The sequence below is a fragment of the Notolepis coatsorum genome (genome assembly GCF_963971535.1).
Source record: "Notolepis coatsorum genome assembly, chromosome: 4".
NCBI lineage: Eukaryota > Metazoa > Chordata > Actinopteri > Aulopiformes > Paralepididae > Notolepis > Notolepis coatsorum.
The window spans coordinates 44,818,829-44,838,828 of NC_140168.1; the positions used below are offsets into that span (position 1 = coordinate 44,818,829).

A 20,000-nucleotide genomic window follows, 5' to 3' on the forward strand; every position below is an offset into this window, starting at 1 on the left:
CCCTAATATTTCTGTAATTTTCACATTGTGTTAGGAAGTGTAATTCTGTCTCTACGGCTCCCTCATCACAAAGACAGCAGAGCCTCTCCTCTCTGGGCAGCCAGGTCTGTCTGTGTCTGCCCTTCTCTATCGCCAAACCATGGTCACTCAGTCTGTACATTGTCAGAGTCTTTCTTTTTTAAAACTTTGACCATTCCGCTGGTTCTTTTTGCGTTTATCGCTTTTTCTCTGGTCAAGTATGACCGACAGAAACAGGTTGAATGGGGGTACAGATGGGGGGAAAGACACTCTGAGAAGGTACGGCTTGTCCGGGAGTCGAACTCGCTACCCCAGATCCGTGACGCGCACGGTTGTCCCCGACGCCGAAATAGCGTTCGAGGTACGCGGTGAGCTACTGGAGCTCCCCTGTCAGAGTCTTTCTTAGATTCTTATCAGTTACTGTGCTGAGGTAGTCTGCCACAGTATACTGTCTGTTTAGGGCCAAATATGTTTCAAATTTTTGTTGTGATTGTGTGAGTTGATTCCATTAAGTAATAGTGTTGTCACGATACTGGAATTTCGACTTCGATACGATACCTTGAAAAGTATCGATACTTCGATACCATTTCGATACCAAAAAAAAAATAAATAAATAAAAAAAAAAATATATATATATATATATATATATATATATATATATATATATATATATTTTTTTTTTTTTTTAAACAAATTTAGCTTTTGTTGCTGGTTGATTCTCCTCAGCTTCTCTCTGGTACTATAAGAGAAGATAAATATAACACTTTTAAAACCCTTTGTTTATCTTTAGATCACACATTTAAAAATAACTGTTCATCTCACTTCAATCATTTTTATTGCAAATGCAGAACATGGTATTTTCTCAAGCAGACAGATGTAAACACTGTAATCTGTGTTGCATGTACCTGACAAACTGAACTGTTTGTATTACAGTTAGTAACAGTTTAAATTTTTATTTAAAGATAACGAGAGCGAGAGAGAGAGAGGGGGGCTATGCTCGGAGAATTTTAGTAACGTTACATTTTCAACAAGATTGCTGCTATTTAAACACTTGATGGAAACGGGGTAACGTTAACCTTATGTCGACTGTAGTATTGTATGACCTCGACATAACGTTTTAACGTTACTCCGTTTCCATGCAGTAATTATAAATGGGCAGCTAAGCTAACGGAGCTAACTGCTAGCAGTAGCTAACGTTAGCTGGTAGCTGTAACGTTACAACGAATCAGCTGTTGATATTATGCGCCATCAGTAGACAACGTATCATGTATTAAACTAGAGTTAATGGTTTAATGCCTCAGTCACAGTGACGTTGAAAGAGCAGCTGTCACGAACCTCTTTCATTTCTTTATGGAGATCCGCGCTGGCACTGCTCTAACACCGCTTGCAAATAGCATTGGGGCAGCTTTAGCTTGTCCTTCGTTGTTTACTTCAAACCCGAAGTACCTCCAAACAGCACTTCTGCTGTTTTCTTTATCCACAAGCACAAGTTGCGGAGGCTCTGCATTTGCCATCTTCTTCAGCTAAAATGTTTGTTTACAAATACAAACTGAAGACGACTCTGTGAGGGGGAGGGCTGGAGCAGGCGGAGGGGCAAGCGTGCTCTGAACAGCGTGTCAACAACTTGCTGTAGAACACTCGCCAGCTGGTACAGATACTGCAGAAAGTATCGGTATTTCGGGAAATGAGTATCGAAGCCTTTTTAAATATTCAGTATCGATATGTATCGATACTTCGATATTTTTGACAACACTATTAAGTAATGTATTTATCTTTTTCTTTAGTTATAATTTGGTTAGGTCTAATCATCTGAGGCTGGCTAGGGTTTGTGATGTCAGAGTGTGAGATGTCAGCGAGTTTCATTATGAGTTGACAAAAGGGGCTCCTTTGTAGGTCCAGCTCTTGTCAGGCCAGGGCTTTATGATGATAGCAGGTCGGGTCACTTTTTTTAATATGGCTCCAGAATTTAATTGATCTTTTTTGCATATTTATGAGTAACGGATATTGTCCTAATTCAGCCCTGCATGCAGAGTTTGGGCTTTTCCTTTGTACCCTGAGAATTGTTTTATAGAACTCTACATGCAGGATCTCAATTGGATTTTTGTCCCATTTTGCCCAATCCGTTACTAATAAAGGGCCCCATACCTCACTGCCGTACAGTGCAATCGATTCTATAACTGATTAAAATATTTTGAGCCATGTCCTGATTGGAATTTGGATTTGAACTGAACGCTTGATGGCATAGAAAGCCCTTTTTGCCTTCTCCTTGAGTTCCTTTATATGTATAGCTATTTGTTTGTTCTATTTGGGTCCCACCTATTTTTAATTCTGGGTAATTTCTCTGTAACTGGGATCTTTTTTGGAAGGTCATAATTTTGGTTTTCTTCATATTCACTGTCAGGGCCCAGGTCTGACAGTACTGATGAAGAATGTCCAAACTTTGCTGAAGACCTTCTCTAGTAGGAGACAGTATGACCAGGTCATCTGCATAAAAGAGACACTTAATTTCTGTGTCTGAGAGTGAGACCAGGTGCTGCTGACTGTTCTAATAATAATGCCAGTTCATTTATATAGATCTATTGAACAGTGTGGGGCTGAGGTTGAAGCCTTGCTTCACTCCTCTGCCTCTCTCTCTCTCTCTCTCTCTCTCTCTCTCTCTCTCTCTCTCTCTCTCTCTCTCTCTCTCTCTCTCTCTCTCTCTCTCTCTCTCTACCACCCAGCGTCCTTGCTCTTTGACATTGAAAACAAAACCAGCAGACCTACAGCCCATATCAGGGCTCTACAGTGCGACCAAATTGCTCGCATATGCCCCTAAAAATATGTGTGTGCGAACCGTAAAACTCAATTACGCGCACGGTGTGCGAGTACAGATTACAGCCTCTCGTTGTTTTTTTCTCCGCCGCGAGAAACGTTAAAAAACTACAAGTCCCACATTGCACTCAAGCCAACGGTCCAATCACAGTAGACGAGTGACGTGACTGGTTTCAAGAGAAAGAAAGCAAATGACCAATCGGAAGCTCTCATTTGGCTTGTTTACTTCCTGAAACGCCACCATTGTGATATGCGAGAGTTTCCCGAGACATGTAACTTCTAGTCTTACCAATAGCAATATATTTTAGAACACCTAGATTTAGCGATAACAATAGTAATATAACGTTAATGCAACAAAACGAATGCCTTGCTTTGTTAATCATAACGTTGATGCAGTAGCGTATGCCGTTGTGTTGACTGTAACGGACATGATAACAACATAACACTGTGTACACATTCAAATTGCGATAATCGATTCTAACATTTTCAAATCGATGCAGTTGAATTTCCCCCTTAGGATCGATGCATTGTTACACCCCTACACCAAAGTCACTGGCCCATTGTGTATCTGTGTTTATACAACGGCATGCAAATTTCTCGATTCTGATTGGCCATTTACACGTCTTTATTGGCAACAATCCACGGTCCTGGGCTCAGGACCCGCCCACAACCGAATCACATAATCACTCCGCCGGCTCACTCCGGGAGAATGTTGATAGCGCCAGAATGTTGATAGCGCCATAAGCCCATAACGACTAAATATGAAGCGATTCTGTCAAGGGGAATGTGTTAGTCCTTTAAACAATGTTGGATGATGTAATTGATGGGTCTTGAGTCAATCTAGAACAAAAGAAAAATCGCGGATTGATTGATAGATTAATTGATTGATTTAAATTTCTACTTCCTTCCCACTGACTGCAGCGTTCACTCTCACACTGTCCGACGCTGGCGTACCCACAAACACACACACACACACACACACACACACACACACACACACACGCACACGCACACGCACACGCACACACACACACACACTCCTGTCTGCAACAGCGGGGGAGTCAGACTGAGAGAGAAGCAGCGCTGTTTTAAGTGAGCATGGTCTATTGAATTGATTGATTGGTTGATTGCTAATTTTATTACTGTACCCCTGGTTTCCAACTGGTTAAGTTTAGGCTAAAAGAAATAAATAAAAAAATAGGGCGAAGAAAACGTTTTTTTTCCTATAGGGCAAAGAAAACCTTTTAATTTGTTTTACCTACTTTATATAGAAGCATCTAAGAATGAAGTTCTATGGAAAGTAGGTCTGCATTCCCTTAACAATTGTGTGTATTGAGCCGTACTGTATTGTACCCATTCTGCATCTGGTAATAACATTTTCAATCAATCATTCCAATAATACACAGTTGGATGTGTTAGTTGGTTGGATGCACTTCAAGCTGCTTCCACATGAGGCAACTTCTCTCAATCATTCCAATAATACACAGTTGGATGTGTTAGTTTGGTTGGATGCACTTCAAGCTGCTTCCACATGGAGGCAACTTGTCTTTTTTGTAGTTGTGGGAACTACTTTTTCTGGCGGATGGTTTTTTCAATAAATCTTCGATTAATGTGTGTTTATTGTATAGAAATAAGGTTGGATGAATCTGGCAGTTGTATAAAAGCTTTACACCACTTGCAGTCGTGATTTGTGACCAATAAACCATGCCTAGGGGGGTCTAACGACCACCCCTAGGCATGGTTTATTGGTCACAAACCACTCCTGCGCGTGATGTAATGCTTAAGTACAGCTAACTTGGCTAGCGTTATGAACAGCAGAGGTGGGCAATAGGGTCCAGCTGCAGCGCCGGACGGCCGGAGTGCAAGCGGTGTGACGTAATTGGCAGACTCGACTGTCAATCAATGGTCTACCTGACACATAAACTCATAAACAATGTTTCTGTACTGGAGGTGTACAGTATTTCAATAGGCAACCCTGAAAGGATTATTTCTCTAGAAGAGCAACACAGCCAAAACATAGGCATTGTATGCATAAAAGGGGCAAAAGCTAAAGTTAAGTGACTGTTACTTTTGTAGCAGTAGTTTGATTTGGTAGTTTATTTGATAGGGACAGCACATGTTAATGAACATCAAGTACAAAATACAAAATGTAAACATGCAGGGTTGTAGCAAGAGCTCATTTACACGCACGCACAGTACAAATATACATTTATTTTTGAAAAAAAAAAAACTCTTTTACTTGAAATATTTTCACTGTGCTCCTAAATATTTTTGGGTGCTCCTAAATTTCTTTGTGTGCTCCTAACTTTTTTCATTTAGGAGCACCTGTGCCCCTAGTGAAAAAGGTTAGCGTAGAGCCCTGCATATAGACTTTACTTTCACCATACCACATTGAGCATACAACACGTGCTGTTGTACCACATGTAGTATGTGATAACACAGCCCCGTGGCTTTGTACGTCAGCTGTAGTACTTGACATACTTTCCTGGTGATGCAGAATCTGTCAACCGCCGGTACGAGATAGTAAGGGATGATTGAAATATCCTTCATCCAATCTGGTGTGTCCAGCTTCTCCAAACCACAAGATCCATTTGCCCCACTTACATGTACTGTATGCGGTGGTGATGTAGAAAGCTGTAAGGAGAGAGAGGGGAGACAGAAGGGTAGAGAGGAGAGGAGAGACAGAATAGTAGAGAGGAAAGACAGAGATGGGTAGAGAGGAGAGGAGAGACAGAAGCATAGAGACTAGAGAGGAGAGAGAGGGGAGACAGAAGGGTAGAGAGGAGAGACAGAGAGGAAGGAGAGACAGAGATGGGTAGAGAGGAGAGACAAGCATAGAGAGGAATTTTCATGCAAAGTATTCTGTATGACAACTAATAAAGAAACTTGAACTTGATGGGAGACAGAAAGGGTATAGAGGAGAGACAGAGAGGAGAGGAGAGACAGAAGGGTAGAGGGGAGAGAGAGGGGAGAGGAGATACAGAAGGGTAGAGAGGAGAGACAGAGAAGCATAGAGGAGAGAGAGGGGAGACAGAAGGGTATAGAGGGGAGACCGAAGGGTAGAGACTAGAGAGGAGAGGAGAGACAGAAGGGTAGAGAGGAGAGACAGAGGAGAGGAGAGACAGAAGGGTAGAGAGGAGAGACAGAGGAGAGGAGAGACAGAAGGGTAGAGAGGAGAGACAGAGGAGGTAGAGAGGAGAGACAGAGGTAGAGAGGAGAGACAGAAGAGGTAGAGAGGAGAGACAGAGGTAGAGAGGAGAGAGGCTTTCCGTTTTGAGATGCGCTGGCTAGTGCAATTCTTATCACCCATATGGTTTGTCTGAGTTTATTAGGAGGAGTGTTGCTCTTAGTAATATAAACTGAATTTGTTCCGACACAAACACGCACATTTTCCCTCCCTACCACACACAGATACACGCTCAAACATAGCATTATCCAATTCTTTTTTGATATTCACACAAACTAAATTGGCACGGCACCTCTCACTAGATGAGAGGCAACTCATCGGCCTTACAAATTACAGAGTCCTCCTAGGCTGCGAGATGTATCGACGTTGCCTTTGTTTGTTGTTCATGCCTGTCTGCCAGTTGTCTGCGCAGATGATTATCAGACAAACCCACAGGCACTCCTCACACACACACACACACACACGCGCACACACACACACACACACACACACACACACACACGCACACGCACACGCACACGCACACACACACACACTGTCTCCCAGTTATGGGGCCTGTCTGCCTGGGAAGTCAGGTCTGAACAGGACCGCGGAGGGGTGGATGGCAGCGCTTCTCACAGCTCTTATTGTTAAGACCACAGGGGAGAAAACCTTCTCCCTCTCCGACGTACTGTGGATTTCATTGTGTGTCTGTTCTCTTTTGTGTTTCTCTTGTAACACAATAATTGGCGAATGTACTCTTTTTAAGTGGCTTTTGTTTTTCAATATCATTCACGCGTGTTCTCGTTTTATAATCATTTTGTCATCGCAGAGGTATTCGCCTCTGTGTATCTTTTGGTCTTTTCTGATAATTTTTTAAGTGAAGAGTTCCCGGAGTGTTCCGTTAGTGGCAAATATTTAACTCGGTTGAGAGGCGTTCTGTAATCTGTCAGTTTACGGCAAGTTAAATGTGTTTGAGCTTTGGTCATTCTTCCTGTGTTTAGATTTCCTAAAAAACACAACAAAGTTGCATGCATCCGCATGAGTCATAATCCTGTGATGTCATCAGGTGTTTTCACGACTATAATAGTCTATGTGTACTAGGGATGGGTACCGAATTCGGTACTTTTGAGGTACCGAACCGAAACACGTCGGTACTACCGAGTATCGAATCAAGTGAGAAACCGAAAAAAAAAAATTAAAAATTTTATTTTTATTAATTATTTTTTTTACTTTTTATTTTATTTTTTTTACTTTTTTCTTTTCATGTCAACGTTCACACGCACAATATATGCTTACCTAGGATTTGACTTGATTCAACAACAAAGCAGTCGGAGCAATGACAAGCCGAAAACTGTCGAAATTGTAGTTATTTGAAGTTTGGATTTTTTTTTACGACAGGTAGGTAAATTAAATTTCTTGAGACTAAAGTACCGAAAAAAGGTACCGTTGGGTACCGGTACCGATATCGGTTCAAATGTGAAAGGTACCCATCCCTAATGTGTACACAGTTATCTGATTACACTTTAAGTACACACAATCAGATGATTTATTAACTTTTTCATCTTTTCCTCCCATCCCCCAGTTTTGTCGTTATGCATATACCTCTCACGGGTGACGTATATTCTGGCTTCTCCCGAGTCCCTAGTCTTTGCTGCAGCTCTAGGAAAATGAATGGACTATTAACACATTGGTTGCCAGCCGGATATCGCGATTTGTCGCTTGGATGCCAGTGCCACCACGTTAATGAATGGGAGGACGAGCACATTTGCGAACGCATAAACTATATCTTAAATTATGGCTATGTGTCTAATACACCCGTCGCTTATCAATGACTTGCTTGCAGTCAACATGTATGAAACGGATTGTTTTTTCATCAGTACATTTCCGTTTTATACCGTTTTGAATACGAGTATAGTTTCTGAGAGTTCTAGTAATTTCATAGAAATTCCGCGAAAATAGCCATTTACTGGAATACACAAAACACGTTGTCATTTTCCGGCTGATTTATTTTTTTGATCCACTTTTTCTCCCATTTTTCTATATTTTCTCCCATCCCAATTTCGTATCATCCAATTCAACCCTCCCCTGTCACGGACGCTGTTTCTTGCCTCCCACAAGCCGGCTGCAATGTGGACTAAGTCATACATAGCACAAGTCCCCTCCGGTACTTGAGGTAACAGCAGTCGCATCTTTTCACCTGCGCAGCTCGATCTCTCAGTGGCGAGGAGTAACGCGTGGGAGGCTCACGCTGCCCCCGACACTTCCTGATTCTACTGCGCAGGCGCACCAACCGACCTGTAGGAGTCGCTGTCCACAACGCCCGATCCCCACCCATCAGTTTCCCACCCCCTAATACGGCCAATGTGTATTAGTACGGACGACCAGCTAAACTGAAAACAAATGTGGAGCGCTGGGCTCGAACTGACATTTCGTGGCGAGTGCCTTGCCCACTACGCCACGTAGCCGCCCATTTTCCGGCTGATTTATGAATCGTTTTCAAATAAACGCTTGATTATTGAGAGTATTTGTGTTCTTATGCACGATACAAAAGCGGGCTGAAAAATCATTTATTCGTGCCGCGCTCAGCGCCTAACGCCACACACACACACACACAAAGGGCGGTATTTGCCCTTTTCGAGCTCATAGCCATTCCCAATGATAATGTCAGGCTGGACGGATGAAAAATTAATGGATATCGCTAATAAAAGAAATAACGATTAAATAACGAGAAATCTCGTTATTGGCAACCAACGCATGACGGCCAATAACGAGATATCTCGTTGTTGGCACCCAATGTGTTAATAGATCGCTCCTAGCTTCATCTGTGGTTCATGCAGCTGTGGTCCCGTGAACAAAGCCTTCTAATGTATCGCTCTGATAAGGCGGGGGATTTCGACTTTTATGCGTCAGTCTAAAAAAAATAAAAAATCGATAGCCAAAACTAGCTTAGCATTGCAGATCAGGTCACCCGACGTCACCAGCATCAGTGCATTCCCTGCGACATTCAATTCTCCCATTGACCCCACATGCAGTAATCAAGGACTAAGGAGGACAGCAAGGAGTTTCACTGGGAGAGCGTAATGCGCGCAGAGGTTCACGCCATCTCCCCCAGATCCCCTCCCTGCTAAACAGGCGCCCCAACCGACCAGTAGGAGTCGCTGTTGCAGCAACCAGGATTCATACCCCACTGGCTTCCCACCCGCGAACACTTGACGATTGTGTTCGTTGGGACGACTGACCAAGCCGGTTATGCCGGGAATTGAATATCCAATGCCGGCAATTCTGTATATCCAACTAACCCGTGTGTCCCTTTCTTGTCCCGTCTCTGTGTTCCAGAGGCCAACCTGAGCAGCAGGATGAAGATGAGGAAGCTGTGTAAGTTCTGCGACGTGAGGACGACAAGCTGTAATGGGAAGGGGAGCTGCAAAGCCGAGTGTGAGATCACGTCCATCTGCCCCCTGGTGGACGACGTGTGCGTCAGCATGTGGTGAGTGACCACTGCTCTGCACGCCATGGGCTCTCGCTCCCACATAAAATAAGATAAGATATTCCTTTATTGATCCCCATGGGGAAATTCAGGCATCATAGCAGCATGGGGGAGGGGGGAGGGGAGGTACAGTTAGTAGAAGACATACAGGTAGAGGTCACAGAATTATAGTACAGTGGAGAAGTAAACATTTTAATAGAAAAAAAAAGACAGTGTAAACAATATACAATATAATTAACTCTGGACATGCGCATATGGGCAACAAGGTGCGAGATGGGGGTATGTATGCCCTCTCAGTTATTTTGCCCTACAATAAATATAGTTACAATATAATCTAATAATCTAAATCTAATCTAATATATAATCTAAAAAAACAAAACGCTAGAATGCTAAATATATGCAATATATAATCTAATAAACCAATAGTCTGAATCTAATCTAATATATAATCTAAAAATGCAAAATGCTAAATATATGCTCCGATGAAGTATACAGTATTCACATAAGGTGCGGTATGCGCATGCATGCGTTTTCACTCTCACAGCTCAATTCAAATGAATGCTTGGGACGCAAACCTGCCACCACAAAGTGACGGCATAGTGGCAGCTGCGGCATCAAGTGAAAGCGGAGGATAATATGTTATATCGATTTTCATTTTACAGGTTAATGCATTGCAACACTTTATTACCCTGGCGATAAGCTATTGAGAAGTGATAGATTTGCTCTATAGCCATGCAGTATACACACATAGTGGTAGTACACAGCATAAATACAGGCCATCATCATGGATCATGAGGGATGCTGTAAATTATGGTTTAGATATTGGGATTTGGGGTTTAGTACAACCATAATACCCACAGAAACATCTACTATCAATAAAAACACGAGTGATCCATTTCTTCTCTGAAACCTTTTAGCGTTTCCTCTTTTAAATGAGCTCTTACAGTGTGGGTCATAGTTGTTTGTTTTAGACATAATTTGTATGTGCTACTGTACATCACGGCAATCATGTGCACCTAAACCTGCCGCCTCCCATCAAATTTGGCCTCTAGACGCGAGAATCAGCGTGAAGCTGATTTGTGTGGCTGTTTAAAAGCTGAAGCTACTGTTTCTCCTCTCATTAGTGATGTTGTGGTTCACGGTGCGGCATGAGCTGATGTCAGCAGAACGCTAACGGCACACGGACAGCAACACCTCTTTAACACGTCTTCGCAACAAGGCGGTGGCCGTGTCGCTCAGCGGGGAGCGCCTTTTGAAATATGCATTTCTCCGCCTCCGGCCATTTCCCGCACCGCACATGTGTACCGGTGGTGTTTTTCCCTACGATCAGTCGCTTTTCTCAACGTGACCTCTCGATGTGTAAATCATTTCCATATTGCTGAGACTGTGAGTCGTCGAAGGAGACAAATATTCCATTTCTGTTTCACTTTAGCACTGTATATAATCATGTATAATCTACAACTGGGGAAAAAAATACATTGTTCGCATTGCCCTTATTACTCTTTACACACTGACGCGGGTCTCTGAAAGGGGGCAGTCTATCTCGGTATAGATATAGATCTGTGGCAAATACCAAACGTGAACAAAAAAAACGTCAATTTCATGTGGAACGTAAAATGTGTTATTCCAGGAGGAAGAAGGACGACAACGTCACCATGGATACGATCTGCCACAACCCGGCCCGCAAGCTGCACGGCCTCGTGCTGGACGACTACAACAACAGCAAGTGTGAGATGAAGGAGCGGAAGGGCCTGGGCTCCCAGTTCTCCATCTGCTCCTGCTCCGAGGACGAGTGCAACGAGCACGTCTTCTTCACCCCCTGTGAGTTCTGTTCACTTCACCGTCTAAACGTTGGGTTCATTCTTCTATATGTTCTTTAACCCTTTCACTACCACACTTACAGAGAGTTAAACGTTCACTACCGCACACTACAGACGGTTAGTGAAAGGGTTAACCGTCTATAGTGTGGTGGTGAAGGGGTTAACCTGCTGCAGTGTGGTAGTGAAGGGGTTAACCTTCTATAGTGTGGTAGTGAAAGGGTTAACCGTCTGTAGTGTGGTGGTGAAAGGGTTAACCTTCTGTAGTGTGTTGGTAAGTAAGTAAGTAAGTAAACTTTATTTGTATAGCACCTTTCACAGATAAAATCACAGTGCTTCACAGAAGTAAAACATAGCAACATAGAGGTGAACGCACTACACATAAAACAATTCTGACAAGCATAGGCATAACATAAGAAAATTAAATAACTAAATATGAGTGCACCATACATGTCAGTCCTAAAAACAAAACAACAATTATAAATAAATAAACAAAGTATACAACCAGGAATTAATTAAAAGCCTGTCTGAATAAAAACGTTTTCAACTGTTCCTTAAAAGTGGATAGGGAGTCAAGTGAACACATAGAAAGGGGGAGGGTGTTCCAAAGGGTAGGGGCCATAAATTGGAAGGACCGGTCACCTTTTGTTATTAACCGGGTCCGTGGGACAACCAGGAGATTTTGGTGGGAGGACCTAAGTGCACGACTGGGGGAGTAGGGGTGCAGTAAATAAAAAATGTACACAGGGGATCTTGGAGGGCTTTAAAAGTTAAAACAAGAATTTTAAAATGGACACGATAATTAATGGGGAGCCAATGTAGAGTGGAGGGGTTAACCTTCTGTAGTGTGGTGGTGAAGGGGTTAACCTTCTGTAGTGTGCTGGTGAAGGGGTTAACCTTCTATAGTGTGGTGGTGAAAGGGTTAAGGGAATGCACCTATTCGCCATCTCCCCTAGAGTCAGAGAAGAAGGATCTTTGTTATCGGTCTCATCTCGGTGCGTCCAGTAGCCCCAGAGAGGGCTCCAGGTGAAGGCTTGCTTAGCACAAGGACTGGAAGCGGTAGGTAGCAGCTAACATGTAGCTCCGTCCAAAACTGACACCCAGAGATGGAATTTATATAAATGTTCTCGTCTGAATCTGGGGAAGATGGCAAATGAGTGTATTTCCCAAAATGTTGGAGTGATCCTTTAAAGAGTTTGACGTGTTGATGGAAGGAACGCTTTTTATATCTCTCTCAGCCCATCATAACTCAAAAGGCAGGTGTGCTTTACAGCCATGTTTATAAACATCGCAAATGTAAACAAACCTTTTACATCCTCTACCGGATGTCAGTCTTATATCGTATCAAAGGCTGCGGCAATATACTCCAGCTTGAGCAAATGTCTTAAATCCATTAATCATTATGTAAACTGTCAGTAGTGGGGCAACTGCAGCAAGCAAGCCATTATTATGTAGGAAATGCAAAAAAAAAAAGGGAATCATCTGACTGTAGTGTATCTCTTCAAACTATTTATTTTGGGTGGACTGTCCCTTTAAGATGAGGTGTGCGTTCAGGTGTAGGCCTACTAATACATTTACATTTTGTACTAATACATTTAGCTGACGCTTTTATCCAAAGCGACTTACAAGTTCTGTACGTCAGCAGGAAGGGTACAATTCTATCAGCTGAGTAACAATGTTCATCAAAGTGTTGAGTGCTACAGTGTAGGTTAGTTTATTAGGACAAGTGCATGAAAGTAAGGTTAGTTAGACAAGGTCAGGACTGAGGAGTTAGAATTCACATTTTAGGATCATGGTGATCAATGAGGCAGTCTAATTGAAATATAACTTATTTCACCTTGAGATCTAAATGATGATAGAAATACAGTAGGCTTACCAGGCTACAGTTTAATAATAAAAAAAAGAAATATTTGAATAACTCAGATTAATAAATTGTTGGACAATTTCATAAAAAATATGTAAATATATCTATATATAATATAATATATAATATCGATGGCCAAAGAGCAAAACCTCCTATCTGCATAAAAAAGTGGTGAAATATGTCTTATCTGCATAAAAGAAAGTGGGGAAAAACCTCCTATCTGCACTTTGCAAGGCACTAATACCTGGTCGGTATTGTTAACACATAATATAGTAATATAGTCCAATAACACTGTCTTGTATGGGGTCTTTTTTTTATTAAATTTTTTGGTGATAGGCGGTTTTGCTCTTCAGCCATCAACATAATGTGTTGGTATTACTGGTAGCCATATACAGTATATATACTATAAGTCATCTTATAATCATGTCAATACAGTAATTCACCATTCTACCTGCTAACACTATGGGCCAGTCAACAGCACCCTCCCTGCACCGCCACCACCACCACCATGTGTGTTTGTTCAGGGCAGGCCGTGTAACGAGGGGAAAGCTCTGGCCCCCGAGGGCCCCTGAGGGAGACAGCAGAACAACACGTTCACAGTCACCGTCAGACCTCATGTTATGCAACTCCTACAGTATCAGCTTGTCATGTAAAGACGTCGTGCACTGAGCACAAACACATGGGCGCCGCGTGCGCCCTCTCACAAATACATGATTACAAACAGGCTCTCTGCTTTCTTTAAGAGACATCTTGGCTTGGTATAGACTCGAGTTACAACCTTGGCCCTGGGAATCCGGCGTATTTTGACTACGGCATCCAGGCAGTAATAACACAGAGGTACGTTTTCCCTGAAACCTGGCTCTCTCAGCGGAGCGCCAAATTGAAAGCATCTGCGCGTCGCGGATGACGTCATGGAAAACGCGTTCCCTGCGCCCGCGGGGACGACGGATGGCCCTGTGCGCCATCTTGCCTCCTCGGCGCATAGCGTGTGACAGTGCCGTAGTCGAGGAGCTCCAGCAGAAACGACTGGAGAAAATCCTGAAGGTATTAATGCCAGTAAATGCTCTCAAATGCCGCCCCCTGAGCCTCAGCGCTGTGGGGGCGGTGGTGCCTTCAGCCCGGAGCGCTGAGTTAGGGATCAGCCTCCCCGTCCCTCTTCCCTTAGAGCCGCGATAATAACCCTCCTCATTCTGTACCGTAATGAGTTTCTGCCCGTAATTTCTTCAGCCGCAGATGTGCGAGGGAGGCGGACGAGTTACAGGAACAGTTTGTTGTGAGGGATCGCCTCTCGCTCCGCAAAAACAAACTGGCTCGGGGCCACGCTGAGGATTTCAGACATGTGGTTTCCTGTCTAGAGAAGGGGGGAAAAAAAGAAAAGCAGCAGCCTTACGGGCAATAGCTGGATGCCCCCTCCCCTCTGTCCTACCTCTTCCATCTTCAACCCCCCCCCCCCTCTCTGCTTCCCCCAACCAACACGCTGTATTGTCATTACACGGCGCGCACTAAAGTGACTAAAGACAATTCGGCGAAACCCCTCCCCGAGGACCGAGCCGATATCGTGTGGTGTGTCACACGTTTTGTCTGTTGATGTTTCTTTTCTTTTATGGGTCTTCGTTTATTGCTACAGCCTCAAATGTTGGGAAACTTTCACTGGTTTTCGCAGACGCACCACTCCTTTGATATATATGAATCAGACATACGTCTATAAAGAGAAACAATATGTGGTTGACTAGCCCATGGTTTAGGTCGGTCTGTGTTCAGGGGCCAGACACTAACTTTAGCTTTCAGATGCGTAGAGGACATTCCTCAGATGGGTGTCAGGTTGCTCCAATGTACTAAAGAGAGGACTTTGTCTTCAAGATGTTCAGAGATATAAACGTCCTCTTATTTCATTGAAGGGGGTGAGTGTTGTGCACGCGTTGTTGTCTCCTTTCCAATTAACTACAGGTGAGATGTGTGAAAATTTGCCATTAATGTGTTACTGAATGTCTTGTATGAAGCTAAAGACTACTTTAGAATACAAACCAAAACCTACTTCAACCTTCGTAATTCCACCATAAACAGTAAAGATGTAATAATAATAATAATAATAATAATAATAATAATAATACATTTTATTTGGTGGCACCTTTCACGACAGCCAAGGTCACCTTACAGATCATAAAAAAATAATAAAGAAAAACACAGCAAGGCAGTTAAAAGTCAAGGTTAACTCATTCAACGCCAGTCACGAGTATAGTCGGGTTTTGGTCGTTATTTCTTTTATTAGCTATATCCATTCATTTTCATCCATCCAGCCTGATGTTATCATTGGGAATGGGTCTGAGCTCGCAAAAGGGCAAATACCGCCGCCTACGCCTTCCAGCTGGTATTGCACTCCATTGGAAATGGTGTAGTTTCTTTTCTGGGACGATCCGAGCCGTGCGGGGCGGGGTTTAAATACTCAGATGAGGTAAGCCTCAACAACGATGGCATGGAACAGTAACCCCGCCCGCCCGTTCATGTGTAACGCTCGGTAATGTGGGACGGACCTCCACGAGCAGTATTTGGAATGGCGATCAGATAATTGGATTATTTCTTTTGCATTACATCATATACCAGGTAAGAACACTATATATAAAATCTTGCATTGATCTGATATTTCTTTCTACCCCGATCGAAGCTGTCTCTGTGTCTGGCTGTGTGCCGTTGGGTGGGAGGAGGTGGCGGGGGAGCCCCGCGGTCCAGGGCTCTTTTCATTCTTGCATGAGGAAGGATGGTAGTGATGATCTAGCATTGATTTCAGGAAGATTCGATAATCATGCGAAAAATGACAATGTGTTTAGTGTATTCCACTAAAGGGCTATTATCGCGTCTTTTCCTGGAATTACTCAGAAGCACCCAAACTATATTCATATTCAAAACGGTATCAAACGGAAATGTACAGATGAAAAAACAATCTGTTTCGTGGATGTTGACTGGAAGCAACTCACTGACAGTCGACGGGTGTATTAGACCCATAGACTTACAGCGCTGGCGTAATAGCGCCCTCTGGCGCCCCGACCCGTGGCGCAGAATGAGTTAAAAATAAAACAAACAACAGGAAGTATAAAAACAGTGAAGTAACATTTTTTTTTTTTTTTTTTTTTTTTACTACATTCAACAGAAAATGATTGATTGATTGTAAACTTTATTAACAGAATCCAGAATGGGTACAATACAGTACGGCTCAATACAAACAACTGCTAAGAGGATGAAGACCAGAAAAAGACTTTCGTCTTGTTTACATAAGGGTCCTCCATTTTCAATTCATCAAGACATTTATGACATACAAGACATACAAATATACTGTACTGTCTAAGAAAAAGAGATCATAAAAAAATATATATACACATCCGAAGGGGAAGAAACTGTACATTGGAGGGGGTTTGATGGGTTGGGTGGGGGGGATTTTTGACATCTATCGGGGCCAGTTTCTAATTGATCTGATCTGTAACATGGACACCACCTCCTCTGTTCTCCCCCGCATCCCCCTACCCCTTCCCCCTCCTCTACATCCCCCTGCTCCTCTGTTCTCCCCCGCATCCCCCTACCCCTTCCCCCTCCTCTACATCCCCCTGCTCCTCTGTTCTCCCCCGCATCCCCCTACCCCTTCCCCCTCCTCTACATCCCCCTGCTCCTCTGTTCTCCTCACCGTCACCGTCCTCATCATCTTAAGCCTTTCCTCTCGGTCCTTCAGACTCGCTGGACTCCCCGGTCGTCTCCGTGGTCCTGGTGAGCCTGGTACCTCTGTTGGTTCTGGCCGTCCTGGTCATCACCTCCTTCTACTGTTACCGGGTCTACCAGCAGCGGCACGCCGGATCCACACGCAAGAAGGGCCCCCCGCTGGACTTCAGCGACGCCCGCGCCCTCATGATCGACGTCGACGGCTCGGACAGCAGCTCGACCATCGCCAACAACCTCAACCACAACACCGAGCTGCTGCCCATCGAGCTGGACTCTCAGGTCGGAAAAGGACGGTTCGCCGAGGTTTACAAGGCGAAGCTAAAGCAAGGCTCCTTGGCGGGCGAACAGGCCTTCGAGACGGTGGCCGTCAAGATTTTCCCGGACGAGGAGTACGCCTCGTGGAAGAACGAGAAGGACATCTTCTCGGACGCCGACCTGAAGCACGAGAACGTGCTCCACTTCCTGACGGCAGAGGAGAGGAAGACGCAGAAGCAGTACTGGCTGATCACGGCCTACCAGCCGCGGGGAAACCTCCAGGAGCACCTGACGCGCCACGTCATCAGCTGGCATGACCTGTGGCTGCTGGGGGGGTCTCTGGCCCGCGGTGTGGCCCACCTCCACAGTGACCACACGCTCTGTGGACGCTACAAGGTTCCCATAGTCCACAGGGACATCAAGAGCTCCAACATTCTGGTGAAGAGTGATCTGACCTGCTGCCTGTGTGACTTTGGCCTGGGCCTCCGTCTGGACAACTCGCTGTCTGTGGACGAGCTGGCCAACAGTGGGCAGGTAAGGCTTGTTATTTGTTATTTTTGAAAACCATATCAGAAAAGCATCTTTAATGTGGACTTTGAAGACTTGAAAGTCTGTCCTGGTAGAATAGGTCTCTAGCACCCATTGGTATGCAAAACACTTGTGCCCCACAGATTTAGATTGAGTCTATTCCCAGACTTCTATCGTGATTTTAAGGTTGGGTGAGTCATCCATCCTCCTTCAGTGTTTTAATCAGATTCGTTTAAACAGAAAAGAGACAGTGTGATTGATTTGTCCTGCTTTTGTAATCCCCGTCAGGTTCACCATCTCGGATTGATTATCTCTCATTACCGCTTAGCTTCTTAGCTCATTAGACACATTATGTTGATAGAGGATGTGTTGTAAGTGTTGTTACGTTCTTGTGTTATTATCATCTGACAAACAGGCTTGATTGATTCTTAGTGGAGCCATTATGTGGTTATGAACATGACTCATTATGAAAAGGCTTCACTCTTCTACTGGTAGCACACACCTAATGCATCATGATGTCCTTGATACATTTATTGAGCTCCGGTCAAATATTTACTAAGGCAGTAATAATATAAAGACTAGTTTTGCTATCTATCCGATCCAGTATAATAGTATATTTAAATGTACAATATGTAATTTTCTGCCAGTATGGGGTCTCTCACTCAAAACAATAACAAAAGACGGCGTTTGATGTCGTTGTGAAGGAGCGTGGGATCATGGAAGTTCATTGTTAAAATGCACAGCAGTTTTCTTTGCTTTTAGCTGGATTGACACTGGGGTGCATCACACAGACAAACTGCTGTTGCTGCTGGTGACGTAAAACACATCATCACTTCCTGTGTGCCGGATACTTTCCCCGGAAATGTCCTACCAGACACCACTGTTTAGAACAGCCAAGAACAGCAATGTAATGTAAACATTCATGAACTGGGGTAGAATCACTATTGCGTTGTACCAATTGGTGAGAAATACATGTATTTATATGTAAATGTTGGAGATTATTACTTTACATTGTTACTTTACAAATTACAATACATTGTGATGAGATAGTATACCAAACTATACTATATATTATATTATGCTATGCTATGCTTTGTTATACTATACTATATTATACTATGTTATGTTTGTTATACTATACTATATTATACTATGTTATGTTTGTTATACTATACTATATTATGCTATGCTATGCTTTGTTATACTATACTATATTATGCTATGTTATGTTTTGTTATACTATTTTATACCATATTCATGTTTGATTCAGTCAAATTTAAACCACCTTTTTCTCCATATCGCCTCCCTATTAGTTGGTACACATCACAATTTGTATTAACAGGTCAAATCTCCCGTGACCACATGCCCAGTCAGTGATGTGTTGATGTTCCCTCCCTCTGCTCTGCCAGGTGGGTACAGCCAGGTACATGGCCCCAGAGGTGCTGGAGTCCAGAATCAACCTGGAGAACATTGAGTCCTTCAAACAGACGGACGTGTACTCCATGGCCCTGGTACTGTGGGAGATCACCTCTAGGTGCAGCGCTATAGGAGGTGAGGCACGGGGCAGCTAAACCATTTGGGCAATTATCATATTGACATTATTTTTGGCTGATTTTGCAATTGCATTGTAAGTTCATGCAAAATAATTTTTCTTAGGTTTCGTACAATTCCTGCTCATGTAGATCAATACTCTTTCAGTAGCATATTGTGGGAATAAATGTACATGCTGTGTACAGTATGTAACCGTATGGCATTTCCACAGTCTCCTATTGAGGTTTACAGTGATTACCAGTCCCCTTGTATTACAGGCATAATATCATAGTTCTATTATTTCTGCGTGTGATTGAACCGCGCCTGCCGGTTGCTTCTCAATCTTCCTTTCTTTCATGTCTTTTTTTATTGTTATTTAAGATTTCCCATATCTCAGGCTTTGTGATATGTAAATTGCGTTCTTTCATATCTTGGTATTATTCAGTATAATATTTTGCTGAAGTACGACATGATCAGCAGGGTAAAGGTATGACGATGTAGGCAGTATGAGTATTTTCTGGCCATCTGCGCCCCTCTCTCTTCAGTCGCAGAGTAATTTTTCCACAAAGTAAATCAATAGGAAAAAACACCTTGTGATCTTATGTAAACATCCTTAGAAAAACCAACCTCCTCTTCTTAGATGCCCTCTATGAACTGAGAATGCCGTGGCCACTTTCGCCGGTCGGGAGTGCAGTGAACAGCCTCACCTTACGCCCGAGTTCACTTAAAACGGCAGCGGAGGGCCTGTGTGACGGGTCTAATGTGCACTGCCACCCACCTAATCGCTCACTGTGTGGGAACAAAACAGAAAGGTGT

At 43.4% G+C, this 20,000-nt stretch overlaps 1 protein-coding gene across 1 annotated transcript in view; it reads left to right on the plus strand.

Annotated features, from left to right (window-relative positions):
• tgfbr2a (transforming growth factor beta receptor 2a) overlaps positions 1–20,000 on the plus strand; it is a 37,549-nt gene that overhangs the window by 3,969 nt on the left and 13,580 nt on the right. Inside the window, exons 2-5 of the mRNA XM_084312344.1 lie at positions 9,335–9,485; positions 11,116–11,306; positions 16,885–17,660; positions 19,064–19,205. Coding sequence (XP_084168470.1) covers positions 9,335–9,485; positions 11,116–11,306; positions 16,885–17,660; positions 19,064–19,205 — 1,260 coding nt within the window. The remainder of the gene's footprint in view (positions 1–9,334; positions 9,486–11,115; positions 11,307–16,884; positions 17,661–19,063; positions 19,206–20,000) is intronic.